Genomic DNA, 12,929 nt, shown 5'->3' on the forward strand with positions numbered 1-12,929 from the left:
ACATGTGATGATCTGAAGCGCAGCATATCGAGAGAGGTAGTCAGAATACCTACGGACATGCTTCGTTTTCCGTGCAGAATGCAATCTTGCGTTTTCATACTCTTCTGGACACTGATGGGAGCCATAGTGAGCCCCTTTCGTAGCAGAAATGATACCGGTGTGTAATGGAATCATGTACCATAGCAGCATATTAAAAGTGTTTCAGTTGAATTGATTCTGCATTATTTCTTTCCGATGTCCTTGACATTAATGCTGCCAAGTTCGGTAGTTGGACGGTAGTTAATTTCTGTGTTAGAATCGTGTTAAATAGGGAAGGAGAGGGGAAAGTGTAACGGAAAAATAGAAATGAGCGTTTGGCGTCATTGGCCGGGAGGCCCCTTGCGGGGCAAGTCCGGCCGCCTTGGTGCAGGTCTTACTACATTCGACGCCACATCGGGCGACCTGCGCGCCCGATGGGGATGAAATGATGATGAAGACAGCACAACACGCAGTCCCTGAGCGGAGAAAATCCCCAACCCAGCCGGGATTCGAACCCGGGCCCGTAGGACGGCAGTCTGGCACGCTGACCACTCAGCTAGAGGGGCGGAGAGGGAGAGTGTAATTATAACCACCCGGTACATTTAAAAAAACGAGAACACGTTCAGCTGTAATTTCACATCCCGTTCATTGGGCATCGGTTTCGAGGCTACCCTACGCCATCCGCAGGCCCTCTGTATCAGATAGCGGCTGAATTGCCTCAGCGACAGCAGTATGTACGTCATATGTAAAAATAAGCACCAGCTCTTGCTCACACTATCGAACACAATAGGATCGATATTTTACCAATATCAGTATTGATAACAGGCAAAAATCGTCGAAATTCTCGATTCAAGGGCAATATGAACAGTCTATACACATAATTTGTACGGAACCCTCAGAGTGCGTGTCCTATTCGCTCTTGGCCAATTTTTTATTATGATCGCTTCATTTGCTGACTTCCATACTGCGGGTATGCCTCCTTTTGCAGTGCTTCATTAATTAAGTCTGTCAAAAAGTGGATGAACTGTGGTGCGACATTTTTATGGTTACAGAATGTACTCCAAAAGCTCCAACAGCTCTGACGAACACTGTGACCCCTTACCCCGTGTTGTATGAGGAGGCATCCTGGTGGATGAGTGAGGAGGGCGACGTGGTGTGCAGGTGAACCTGACCGTGGACTGCACGACTGGGCTGGAGGGCGGCGCCGAAGACGCGGCGGTGAGCACCAGCCGGTCCCGCGGGCTGCACCGGCCGTCGTTCACCCAGCAGGGATCCGGCCTGCCCGTGCACCAGCCGCTGGAGCGCGCCTCTTCGCTGGTGCCCGCGCCCAGGGACAGCCTGGGACTCGAGCCCGCCATGCAGGTAAATGCGGTCGGTATACTGCACAGAGGAAGAATCGCACGGGATGTCGCAAGGGTCAATATTAGGACCTCTTGGTCTTAACCTACATATTTACATCTACACTCATGCTCATAAATTAAGGATAATGCTGATACATGGTGAAACTACGCCTGGTGGGCGTTTGAGGGTTTAAATCACCTCGGCGTATGATCATGCGGTGCACTTGACCTGCGATCGTCGCACGGTGGCGCTGGCAGCAGTCCACATACGCAGAGGTGTGTTGGTGCATGACAGAGTATGGTGCTGCGAGTAAGTGTGTAGACGTTTTCAGACGTACTAATGGTGACTGTGTGTTGAAAACGATTGCAGCAGAGAGGAAACGTGTCCAGGCGCTACAGTACGGGACGTCCACAGTGTACAACACCACAAGAAGCCCGATATTTCACCATCAGTGCCCGAAGACGGCCACGGATTACTGTAGGTAGCCTTGCTCGGGACCTTACCGCAGCCACTGGAACAGTTGTTTCCAGACACACACTCTACAGACGACTGAACGGACATGGTTTATTCGCCTGGAGACCTGCAAGGTGCATTCCACTGACCCCTGGTCACAACAGAGCCCGTAAAGCCTGGTGTCAAGAACATAGTACATGGTCACCGGAACAGTAGTCCCAGATTATGTTCACAGACGTGTCCAGGTATAGTCTGAACAGTGATTCTCCCCAGGTTTTCATCTGGCGTGAACCAGGAACCAGATACCAACCCCTTAATGTCCTTGAAAGGGACCTGTATGGAGGTCGTGGTTTGATGTTGTGGGGTGGGATTATGATTGGTGCACGTACACCCCTGCATGTCTTTGACAGAGGAACTGTAACAGGTCAGGTGTATCGGGACGTCAATTTGCACCAGTATGTCCGCCTTTTCAGGGGTGCAGTGGGTCTCACCTTCCTCCTGAAGAATGATAACGCACGGCCCCACCGAGGTGCCATCTTGGAGGACTACCTTGAAACAGAAGATATCAGGCGAATGGAGTGGCCCGCCTGTTCTCCAGATTTAAACCGCATCGAGCACGTCTGGGATGCTCTTGGTCGACGTATGGTTTCGCGTCTTCAAACCCCTAGGACACTTCAGGAGCTCCGACAGGCAGTGGTGTAAGAATGGGAGGCTATAACCCAGCAGCTGCTCGACCACCTGATCCAGAGTATGCCAACCCGTTGTGCGTCCTGAGTACGTGTGCATGATGATCGTATCCCATACTGATGTCGAGGTACATGCGCAGGAAACAGTGGCGTTTTGTAGCATGTGTGTTTCGGGACAGTTTTCTCAAATTATCACCAATATCGTGGACTGGCAGATCCGTCTCGTGTGTGTTCCCTATGTGCCTATGCTATTAGCGCCAGTTCTGTGTAGTGCCACGTTGTGTGGAACCACATTCTGCAATAGTCCTTAATTTATGAGCATGAGTGTATATCCACATACATACTCCGCAAGCCAACGTAAGATGTATCGCGGAGGGTACCCTGTACCACTACCATTCATTTCCTCTCCTGTTTCACTCGTAAACAGAACGAGAGAAAACGACTGTATGTACGCCTACGTATGAGCCCTAATTTCTGGTATCTTATATTCGTGGTCCTTACACGCTATGAATGTTGGAGGCAACAGTATTGTTCTGCAATCTCCTTCAAATGTCGGTTCTCTAAATTTTCTCATTGACGAAAAGAACGTCGCCCTCAAGCCAGGAACTCCCATTTGAGTTCCTGAAGTATCTCCGTAATACTTGGGTGTTGTTCGTCCCTACCAGTAACAAATATAGCAGCCTGTCTCTGAGTTGCTTCGATGTCTTCCTTTAATCCGACCTGGTACGGATTCCAAACACTCGAGCACTATTCAAGAATGGGTCGAACTAGCGTCCTATATGTGCGCTCCTTTACAGATGAGCCACACTTTCCCACAATTCTCCCAACAAACCGACGTCAAACATTCGCCTTCCCTGCTACAATCCTCACATCCTCGTTCCATTTCATGTCACTTTTAAACTTTACTTCCAGGTACTTAAACGACGTGACTGTGTCAAGCAGGTCTCTACTTATGCTGTATCCGACCATTACAGGTTTGTTTTCCCTACTCTTCCGCATTAACTTACATTTTTCTACATTTAGACCTAGTTGCCATTCATCACAACAACTAGAAATTTTGTCTATCTCATCTTGTATCCTCCTAAGTCACTAAACGACAAAACCTTTCCATACACCATAGCATCATTAGCAACCGGCCGTAGATTCCTGGTCACCCTCTCCACCAGAGCATTTATGTATTTAGAATCCTCTCACTCTTCCACTCGCCGTCGAGGACAACTTACTACGTCCTGTTACTTAAGAAGTCTTCGAGCCACTCACATACACTTTGTGATCAAAAGTATCCAGTCACCTAGCTGAAAATAGCTTGCAAGTTCGTTGCGCCCTGCATCGGTAATGCTAGAATTCACTATAGTGTTGGCCCACCCCAGCCTTGATGACAGCTTCCACTCTCGCAGGCATACGTTCAGTCAGGTCAGGTGCTGGAAGGTTTCTTGGGGAACAGCAGCCCATTCTTTACGGAGTGCTGCACTGAGGAGAGGTATCTTTTCGGTCGGAGAGGCCTGGCGCGAAGTCGGAGTTCCAAAACATCCCAAAGGTATTCTATAGGATTCAGTTCAGGATTCTGTGCAGGCTAGTCCATTAGACGGATATTATTGTCTTGTAACCTCTCCGCCGCGGGACGTGCATTATGAACAGGTGCTCGATAGTGTTGAAAGATGTGATCGCCATCCCGAATTGCTCTTCAACAGTGGGAAACAAGAAGGTGCTTAAAAGATCACTGTAGGCCTGTGCTGTGATTCTGTCATGCAAAACAACAAGGGGTGCAAGCCCGCTACATGAAAAACACGACCACAGCGTAACATCACCACCTCCGAATTTTACTTTTGGCACTACACACGCTGGCAGATGACGTCCACCGGGCATTCGCCATACCCACTCCCTGCCATCGGATCGCCACATTGTGTACCGTGATTCTTTACTCCACAAAACGTTTTTCCATTGTTCAATCGTCCAATGTTTACGTTCCTTACATCAAGCGAGCCGTCGTTTGGCATTTACCGGCGTGATGTGTGGCTTATGAGCAGCCGCTGGACCATGAAATCCAAGTTTTCTCACCTCCCGCCTAACTATCATAGTACTTGCAGTGGATCCTGATGCAGTTTGGAATTCCTGTGTGATGGTCTGGATAGATGTCTGCCTATTACACGTTACGACCCTCTTCAAGTGTCGGCGGTCTCTGTCAGTCAACAGACGAGGTCGGCCTGTACGCTTTTGTGGTGTACGTGTCCCTTCACGTTTCCAGTTCACTATCACATCGGAAACAGTGGACTTAGGGATGTTTAGGAGGGGGGAAATCTCGCGTATAGACGTATGACATAAGTGACACCCAATCACCTGACCACATTCGAAGTCCGTGAGTTCCGCGGAGCAGCCCATTCTGCTCTCTCACGATGTCTAAGGAGTGCTGAGGTCGCTGATATGGAGTACCTGGTAGTAGGTGGCAGCACAATGCTCGTAAAATGAAAAACGTATGTTTTTGGGGGTGTCCGTATACTTTTGATCACAAAGTGTATCTGGGAAACTATTCCATTTTAATCCGGGCGCCGTATCAAATGCTTTCCGGAAATCTAGAAATATGGAATTTGCCTGTTGCCCTTTATCCATAATTCGCAGGACATGACGTGACAAAAGGGCAATTCGGGTATCTCGCGAGCGGTGCCTTCCAAAACCGTGCGGATTCGTGGACAGGAGTTTTTACGTCTCAAGGAAATTTATTATATTCGAAGTGAGAATATGTTCAAGGATCCTGCAACAGCTGATGTTAAGGATCTTGATCTGTAATTTTATGGGTCCATTATTTTACCCGTCCTATATACGGGAGTCACCTGCGCTTTTTTCCAGTCGCTTGTTACTTCGGGCTGACCGAGAGATTCGCTATAAATAAATAGTCTTTGTACAATTTCAAGTGGAGGCTCAAAATCTTTAATGTTTATAATGACTCAGTAATAGCGATCAAGGTTCCAAATTCAGTCTTCGTAGACAAAGCACAGATGACAAGTAAACAGGCCTACAAGTGACACAGTATTGTTTAAATCTTAATCTCACAAAGACTCAAAGTGTGCGGTTTCAAACAAGCACTGATGACCTGTGAGCATCAGAAGTAGAATTGATAGTCATCCACAAAATCAAAAAAATTTTGTAAAAATATTTGGGGGTATTGTTGTATAACAAGCAAGGCGTCTGGTATCAAAACCAACAAAGTCACTGAAGGCATCTTTTTCAGTATGAGAGGAAACGATGATAAATCACAAAAGCTTTTCATTCATAGTTACATCGGTAATGGTATAATATTTAAGTTCTATTGTTTTGTGAAATCTATTTTATAATGAAATCGTTTTTTTTTTGTTTAATTTAACTTTTGACTTGGCCGCTTTTGTTATAATTTTATATAATTTTAATCTCTTTTTTTACAAAATTGCACTCTTTTTAAATTCTAAATTCTTATGAAAAAAGCAGTTAAATGAAAATAAAGTGACACTGTAATTACTTTTCCTTATAGCAATAAAAAATCGTTTCAATATAGACTGGATAATAACATATCTAGGAAAACTGAGGAGAACACAAAACAAGATTTCTCTCACTAGAAGTCTGTAGTTCACTTTGATCCTGAAAACTGTAAAAAGAAAACGATCTGAAAATAATCAAGTATGTTAACACAATCATTATGACACGTGTTGTTCACACATACTGAGTAATATTGTTGTTTTCAGTCTTCAGTTTGCTCTCATTTACGTTGAAACGTCAGGCATTTCATTTGTACCAATGACGCAGATTTCGGAGATTCTGCAAGCTGTTTCACTAACTACTATTATTGTTTTATGAAACTGCAACGACTGAAGATCTTCCCATCTTGAGCCAGTGAGTTTCTGCTGATGACTTGTTTTAAATACAGGAAGAGCAATGCCTGTGTGTAGTGTCAATAGAGCCAACGATTTTTCTCTTTTTCACAGACTTTCGTACTCCTCACTATTTACGTTGTTATAATCCTGTTCCTTTTCTGTTTCCTGCGTAATAATTCGTTTGGTCTTGGATATTGGAAAATTCTATTTAGAAGGAGGCTTCAATATATTAGCAGCCTGTGATTTCCAGTCACGCATCTCACTAGCCACACACAGATGCAAGCCAGTTTAGATAACATTTCTTCATATTCACCAGGAAATAGGATTGCTTTCGCGACATTTACGGTAAGAATCCTTCGAATATGGAAATTGGTGGACAGGACTGGTGTTGCCAAAGTACAAATGAAATATTGTGATTTCAAAGAATATACAATATGAAGAATTATTTTACCTGCTGATATGGTCACGTTCTTGCGTAATCTAATAACAGCAGATTCCAGACAAAAACGCTGCAACGTGATTATTGTTGCTCTTTCCTTGACATGGCCAGATACGAATGCACAACCTTCAAGACTTGGCCCATTTTGTTGTAGAACCAAAAATTCAGTGCTCTGTAACACGAAAACACGGAAAATTTATTATAATACACTCCTGGAAATGGAAAAAAGAACACATTGACACCGGTGTGTCAGACCCACCATACTTGCTCCGGACACTGCGAGAGGGCTGTACAAGCAATGATCACACGCACGGCACAGCGGACACACCAGGAACCGCGGTGTTGGCCGTCGAATGGCGCTAGCTGCGCAGCATTTGTGCACCGCCGCCGTCAGTGTCAGCCAGTTTGCCGTGGCATACGGAGCTCCATCGCAGTCTTTAACACTGGTAGCATGCCGCGACAGCGTGGACGTGAACCGTATGTGCAGTTGACGGACTTTGAGCGAGGGCGTATAGTGGGCATGCGGGAGGCCGGGTGGACGTACCGCCGAATTGCTCAACACGTGGGGCGTGAGGTCTCCACAGTACATCGATGTTGTCGCCAGTGGTCGGCGGAAGGTGCACGTGCCCGTCGACCTGGGACCGGACCGCAGCGACGCACGGATGCACGCCAAGACCGTAGGATCCTACGCAGTGCCGTAGGGGACCGCACAGCCACTTCCTAGCAAATTAGGAACACTGTTGCTCCTGGGGTATCGTCGAGGACCATTCACAACCGTCTCCATGAAGCTGGGCTACGGTCCCGCACACCGTTAGGCCGTCTTCCGCTCACGCCCCAACATCGTGCAGCCCGCCTCCAGTGGTGTCGCGACAGGCGTGAATGGAGGGACGAATGGAGACGTGTCGTCTTCAGCGATGAGAGTCGCTTCTGCCTTGGTGCCAATGATGGTCGTATGCGTGTTTGGCGCCGTGCAGGTGAGCGCCACAATCAGGACTGCATACGACCGAGGCACACAGGGCCAACACCCGGCACCATGGTGTGGGGAGCGATCTCCTACACTGGCCGTACACCACTGGTGATCGTCGAGGGGACACTGAATAGTGCACGGTACACCCAAACCGTCATCGAACCCATCGTTCTACCATTCCTAGACCGGCAAGGGAACTTGCTGTTCCAACAGGACAATGCACGTCCGCATGTATCCCGTGCCACCCAACGTGCTCTAGAAGGTGTAACTCAGCTACCCTGGCCAGCAAGATCTCCGGATCTGTCCCCCATTGAGCATGTTTGGGACTGGATGAAGCGTCGTCTCACGCGGTCTGCACGTCCAGCACGAACGCTGGTCCAACTGAGGCGCCAGGTGGAAATGGCATGGCAAGCCGTTCCACAGGACTACATCCAGCATCTCTACGATCGTCTCCATGGGAGAATAGCAGCCTGCATTGCTGCGAAAGGTGGATATACACTGTACTAGTGCCGACATTGTGCATGCTCTGTTGCCTGTGTCTATGTGCCTGTGGTTCTGTCAGTGTGATCATGTGATGTATCTGACCCCAGGAATGTGTCAATAAAGTTTCCCCTTCCTGGGACAATGAATTCACGGTGTTCTTATTTCAATTTCCAGGAGTGTATTTTCGTTTCAAATCTTATTGATATCCTTGTGTTTAAATTGATAACTTGAATTAATTTTCGTAAATTTTGTGACCTGGCCCTCTTTGATACTAGACGCCACAAGTTGTAATGGTACAGATAAATTAATCACAAAGCACAGTTCACTGTGTTATGTCAACAGAAGTTTATCTCACTTAGGTGACATACATAATTTCCTTGTCTTAAGGAATTACACTGTCTGATCAAAAGTACCGAAGCACTTATTAGCGGAACTTAATGTGGGATGTGTCCACCCTTTGACTTTGTGATGGCTTGAAATCTGCTAGGGACACTTTCAATAAAGTGTCTAAATGAAATGTCGTGTGACTAGGGCCTCCCGTCGGGTAGACCGTTCGCCTGGTGCAGGTCTTTCGAATTGACGCCACTTCGGCGACTTGCTCGTCGATGGGGATGAAATGATGATGATTAGGAGAACATGACACCCAGTCTCTAAGTGGAGAAAATCTCCGACCCGGCCGGGAATCGAACCCGGTCCCTTAGGATGTCACGCTGACCCCTCAGCTACCGGAGGAGTGTCTAAATGTCTGTGTACGAATAGCAGCCCATTCTTCTTCAAGAGCGGAATACAGAAGGAGTAGAGATAACATGTTTCTTGTAGTGCCCATTTTGGCAGCAACTGTATATAAATTGCAGATGTTTCAAAGAAAATGCCTTTTTTGCATGCTTCACATGGAAATTTTTATTTTTATGTGTGCACCCAGACGCATTTCGCCTTTTTTACAAGGCAACTTCAGTGGGTGTCCTGAAATATTACACGACTTGTCCATTTCTACGCATAGGTTATGGGTTCACATCTAGGTTATAGATTTAAAAACAGTTCCTTAACTTTTGATGAAATGGAAAGGTTCTTACAGGTAACTTCTAATTCATTGCATCTAAGCAAACCGCTTTTTCTCATCTGGCAACCAGGTGGACATCCTACAGCTCACTTTAAGTTCACTGTTTACGTTACACATCACTGTAACCGCCATCTTTTTAATTCAGAGATTCATTTGTTTTTCTAAGTGTTACCAACATTCTCAGTTTTCTGCATTCAACTGTTTTGTGAATGGGTGTGTGTGTGTGTGTGTGTGTGTGTGTGTGTGTGTGTGTGTGTGTGTGTGTGTTTTAGGAAAAAAATCTCTCCCGCTCTGTAATACATATACACACACACACACACACACACACACACACACACACACACACACACACACACACACACACACAGAGAGAGAGAGAGAGAGAGAGAGAGAGAGAGAGAGAGAAATACATACTAAGTGGAAAATCCAGCTCCGCTGATTGCAGCATTCCTGTCTAACGTGTGCCGAAAGTGAAGTACGCCCCTGCCAGATCTGTTGATGTAGAACGTTCTCTTCTTCCCATATAAATTAATGCTGACTGTCAAGCGTCATAGTTTTTCTCTGGAAAACTTAGAAAAGGTTTGTTCTTTCTCGTGTAGCCAAATATGGTCTGGATGTTTGAAACAACGATTTATCCAGCATTTATTAAATTACCTATTACACCTATTTAAACATGTAGCTAAATCAGCTTTATATTGCATTTTTATTTTGGAAAAACTGAAAAGGTTTGGGATCAATTTGAGCATTACAGATGTATAATGTTTCCTGCATTGTGAAACTGTGCATATTTTTATTTTCCTTGTTTTTAATGATTAATGATATGTTCATACACCAATACTGCGTATTTTACATTAGTTTTAGTTTTTCTGAGTGATACGTTTTAGGGCCTGTTTCAGGTTTTATATAGCCTAAATGAGGTACTGAAAGAGCCTTTTTCAGAGACATAAAATGCGCTTCTTACAACCTAATGATACGCGGTTTAGTAATAACCATATACAATGAATGACTTTAGACTCGTATTAATTCTACACGGTTACAGCTTGTTGCTGTGCAGCGGGGTGAGAGATTCTGAGGACGGTTATTGTGTACCCGAAACAGGTAATATTATTCAGAAGACTTTACGATCAAGACAATTAAATAAAGAATTACGTCGAAACCTGTGGCTTATGAGGAACTTGAGGAACTGCTCGACAACTGTACGCATTTCTCTTTCACTCCGTACGCATAGTCATTGTCGTGGCTGGACTGCAGGTAACACTTAGGAACTCACGAGTGATTGCTGCCGTTGATTTCATGAAAGTTGTTACAGCCACCTCCGACTATGGTCGACGGTCCCTGTTGGTCAGTGTATTAGGGCTGCCCGGTCTTTTTTAGCTGTATTTACCTTGGTGTTTTCCTCTTCACAGTCACAACACCAAGGCAGCTTTAGAAGGGTTCAAATGCCCCTGATGGATTTCTTACTCAAGTGATATCCAATGATTAGTCCACCTTCAAAAAATTTGAGCTCTCTGTGCTGACCCATTCCTGCTGTTACAGCTTCTCTTCTGTCAAAATACTCCCCGCCTTCTTTTATACTGGCGAATCGGCCTCTCGTGATATCCAGTGGTTAACTCTACATTACGTTAGGGTGTCCGGATCCTTTTGTTCAAATAGTGTATCTTCTGGGGCCGTGCACCTGAAGTGTATATGAAGTGTTTATTCAGCTGAAATGATCAGTAAGGATGTAGTGTAAGGCGAAGAACAGTACATCTGACTGAAGTCTTTATAAGTATTTTGGGAGTTATATACGCACTTCCTAATACATTTATCTTTTAGTGGGTTTCGGTGCTGAGAATAAAAATCAGTTTCTGCAGAACTCTAACTTGCAACATCGCAATACAAGTAAAATCTTTTACAAATTTTCAGTACAATTGAAATTTAACTCGACACTTGATTGTAAATAACATTTTAGTTACCCTAAAGGATAAAAATTAGTACATTCGTAAATAAATAAAACTGGTGCGTAGTGTGATTCGCGTAAGCTATTCAGCTCAAAGATTTTTGTACCGCTTAAATCGTGGTTCTGTTTTGACTATGACTATTTGTAAGAAAACCCTCATAAATCGACATAGTCTCTTGCTGTAGCTGAATTAATTGCAGAGGTTGCATGAACGTTGCTTTTACAGACGGAACTGCCAGAAGACTCCGAGATCTCAAAGAGGCAAATTAAAGACCGTTTTATTACGTTAAAACGTTAAATAGCGGAACCAGCTCAGATGCCGTTATATTTCATCTGGATCAATGATTTTAGTTAATTATTTCACTTTCTACATTTTCCCATCACATACATATACATCTGCCTTGCTCTGAAACTCATATTTAAGTGCTTGGCAGAGGGTCCATAAAACCACATTTACACTATTTTTCTACTGATGCATTGTCGAATAATACGTGGGAGAAATTAATACCGAAAGCTTTCTGGGCAAGCTATGATTTCCACTGTTTTATTACAATGGTCATTTTTCCCTATGTGGGTGGAATTAAACGGATTATTAATTAATACACAAGGACCTCACACTACTGTTCTTGTCAATTGCCAGTTTTATTACCCTAGGAATATCTCATCTAAATCATTCTGCAACTCGTTCTGATGATTTTACGTCATCATCTGCCAACAGTCTAAGAGAGCTGCTCAGATTATCTCCAAAATATTTTATATAGACTGATAACAATGTAGGGTCAATAACGCTACCTTCAGGAACCTGAGAGGTAGCTAATGCTCCACTGGATGACTTCCCTTCAGTTACTACGAACTGTGAAACAGCCGCAGAGCAGACACAATACTCTTTAGCCACGTAATTTGATTAGAAGGTTCTTTGTGAAGAACGGCGTTGAAACTCTTTTGAAAATTTAGAAATATGGAACTAACTTGAAAACCTCTGGCAACAGCACTCATAACTTCAGGCCAATAAAGAGCCATTTGTGTTTCACAAGAATAGTATTTTCTGAATCCGTTGTTTTCATCAAGGTACTTTGTAGTGTTGCAACAAAGAATGAAGGGTGTTTGTTACAGGTGCAAGCAAAACGCTGGGTAAGGGACAGTGAAAAAAGCGTATAATGACACTAAACATAGGTCCAGAATGCGATTACTGCCCTGATACGACTTTTACATATGAACATTTTATAACAGAGTATTTGGGTGATGTTGCTTACAGTGAAAAGATTTGTGTGTGGTACATTTCCATGTGTTTTTTGTATGTGGATATTTAAAAGCTTTGATTTATTCCAGCTCTGCACTTAAAGTCGATTAACTGCGGGTATTCGCTGTTGATAGCTGTCAGTTCACGTGCAAAAAGATTATTTCATTCTCCAAACAATAATTGGACAAGTACAAAGAATATATAAAATACCTCTTTTATGGCTTTAAAAATTAGCTTTTTTCCTGCCTGCAATTCCGCTAGAAGAGGGCATTCATGAATTTTAATTTTTTAGAACTGCTGTTAAAATACTTTACATCTATTTGACTGTATGCTAGCAACTCTGCTGGTCCACATCCATGCAGGGCTTCCGCATAGAATTTTAAGTTCACAACTTTTGCAAATGAGTGTCCTTTAAATGTAGTTATTCCGTCAGTTTTAAACGGTTGTTCTGATGCTAGGTG

The 12,929-nt window shown here is 44.3% G+C and overlaps 1 protein-coding gene across 1 annotated transcript in view; it reads left to right on the forward strand.

Annotated features, from left to right (window-relative positions):
• Positions 1–12,929, forward strand: part of LOC126455984 (uncharacterized) — a gene marked incomplete at its 3' end in the record, with an annotated part of 1,226,620 nt that overhangs the window by 663,891 nt on the left and 549,800 nt on the right. Inside the window, exon 29 of the mRNA XM_050091741.1 lies at positions 1,180–1,380. Coding sequence (XP_049947698.1) covers positions 1,180–1,380 — 201 coding nt within the window. The remainder of the gene's footprint in view (positions 1–1,179; positions 1,381–12,929) is intronic.

This window comes from Schistocerca serialis, chromosome 2 (genome assembly GCF_023864345.2).
Source record: "Schistocerca serialis cubense isolate TAMUIC-IGC-003099 chromosome 2, iqSchSeri2.2, whole genome shotgun sequence".
In the NCBI taxonomy this organism is placed as follows: Eukaryota; Metazoa; Arthropoda; class Insecta; order Orthoptera; family Acrididae; genus Schistocerca; species Schistocerca serialis.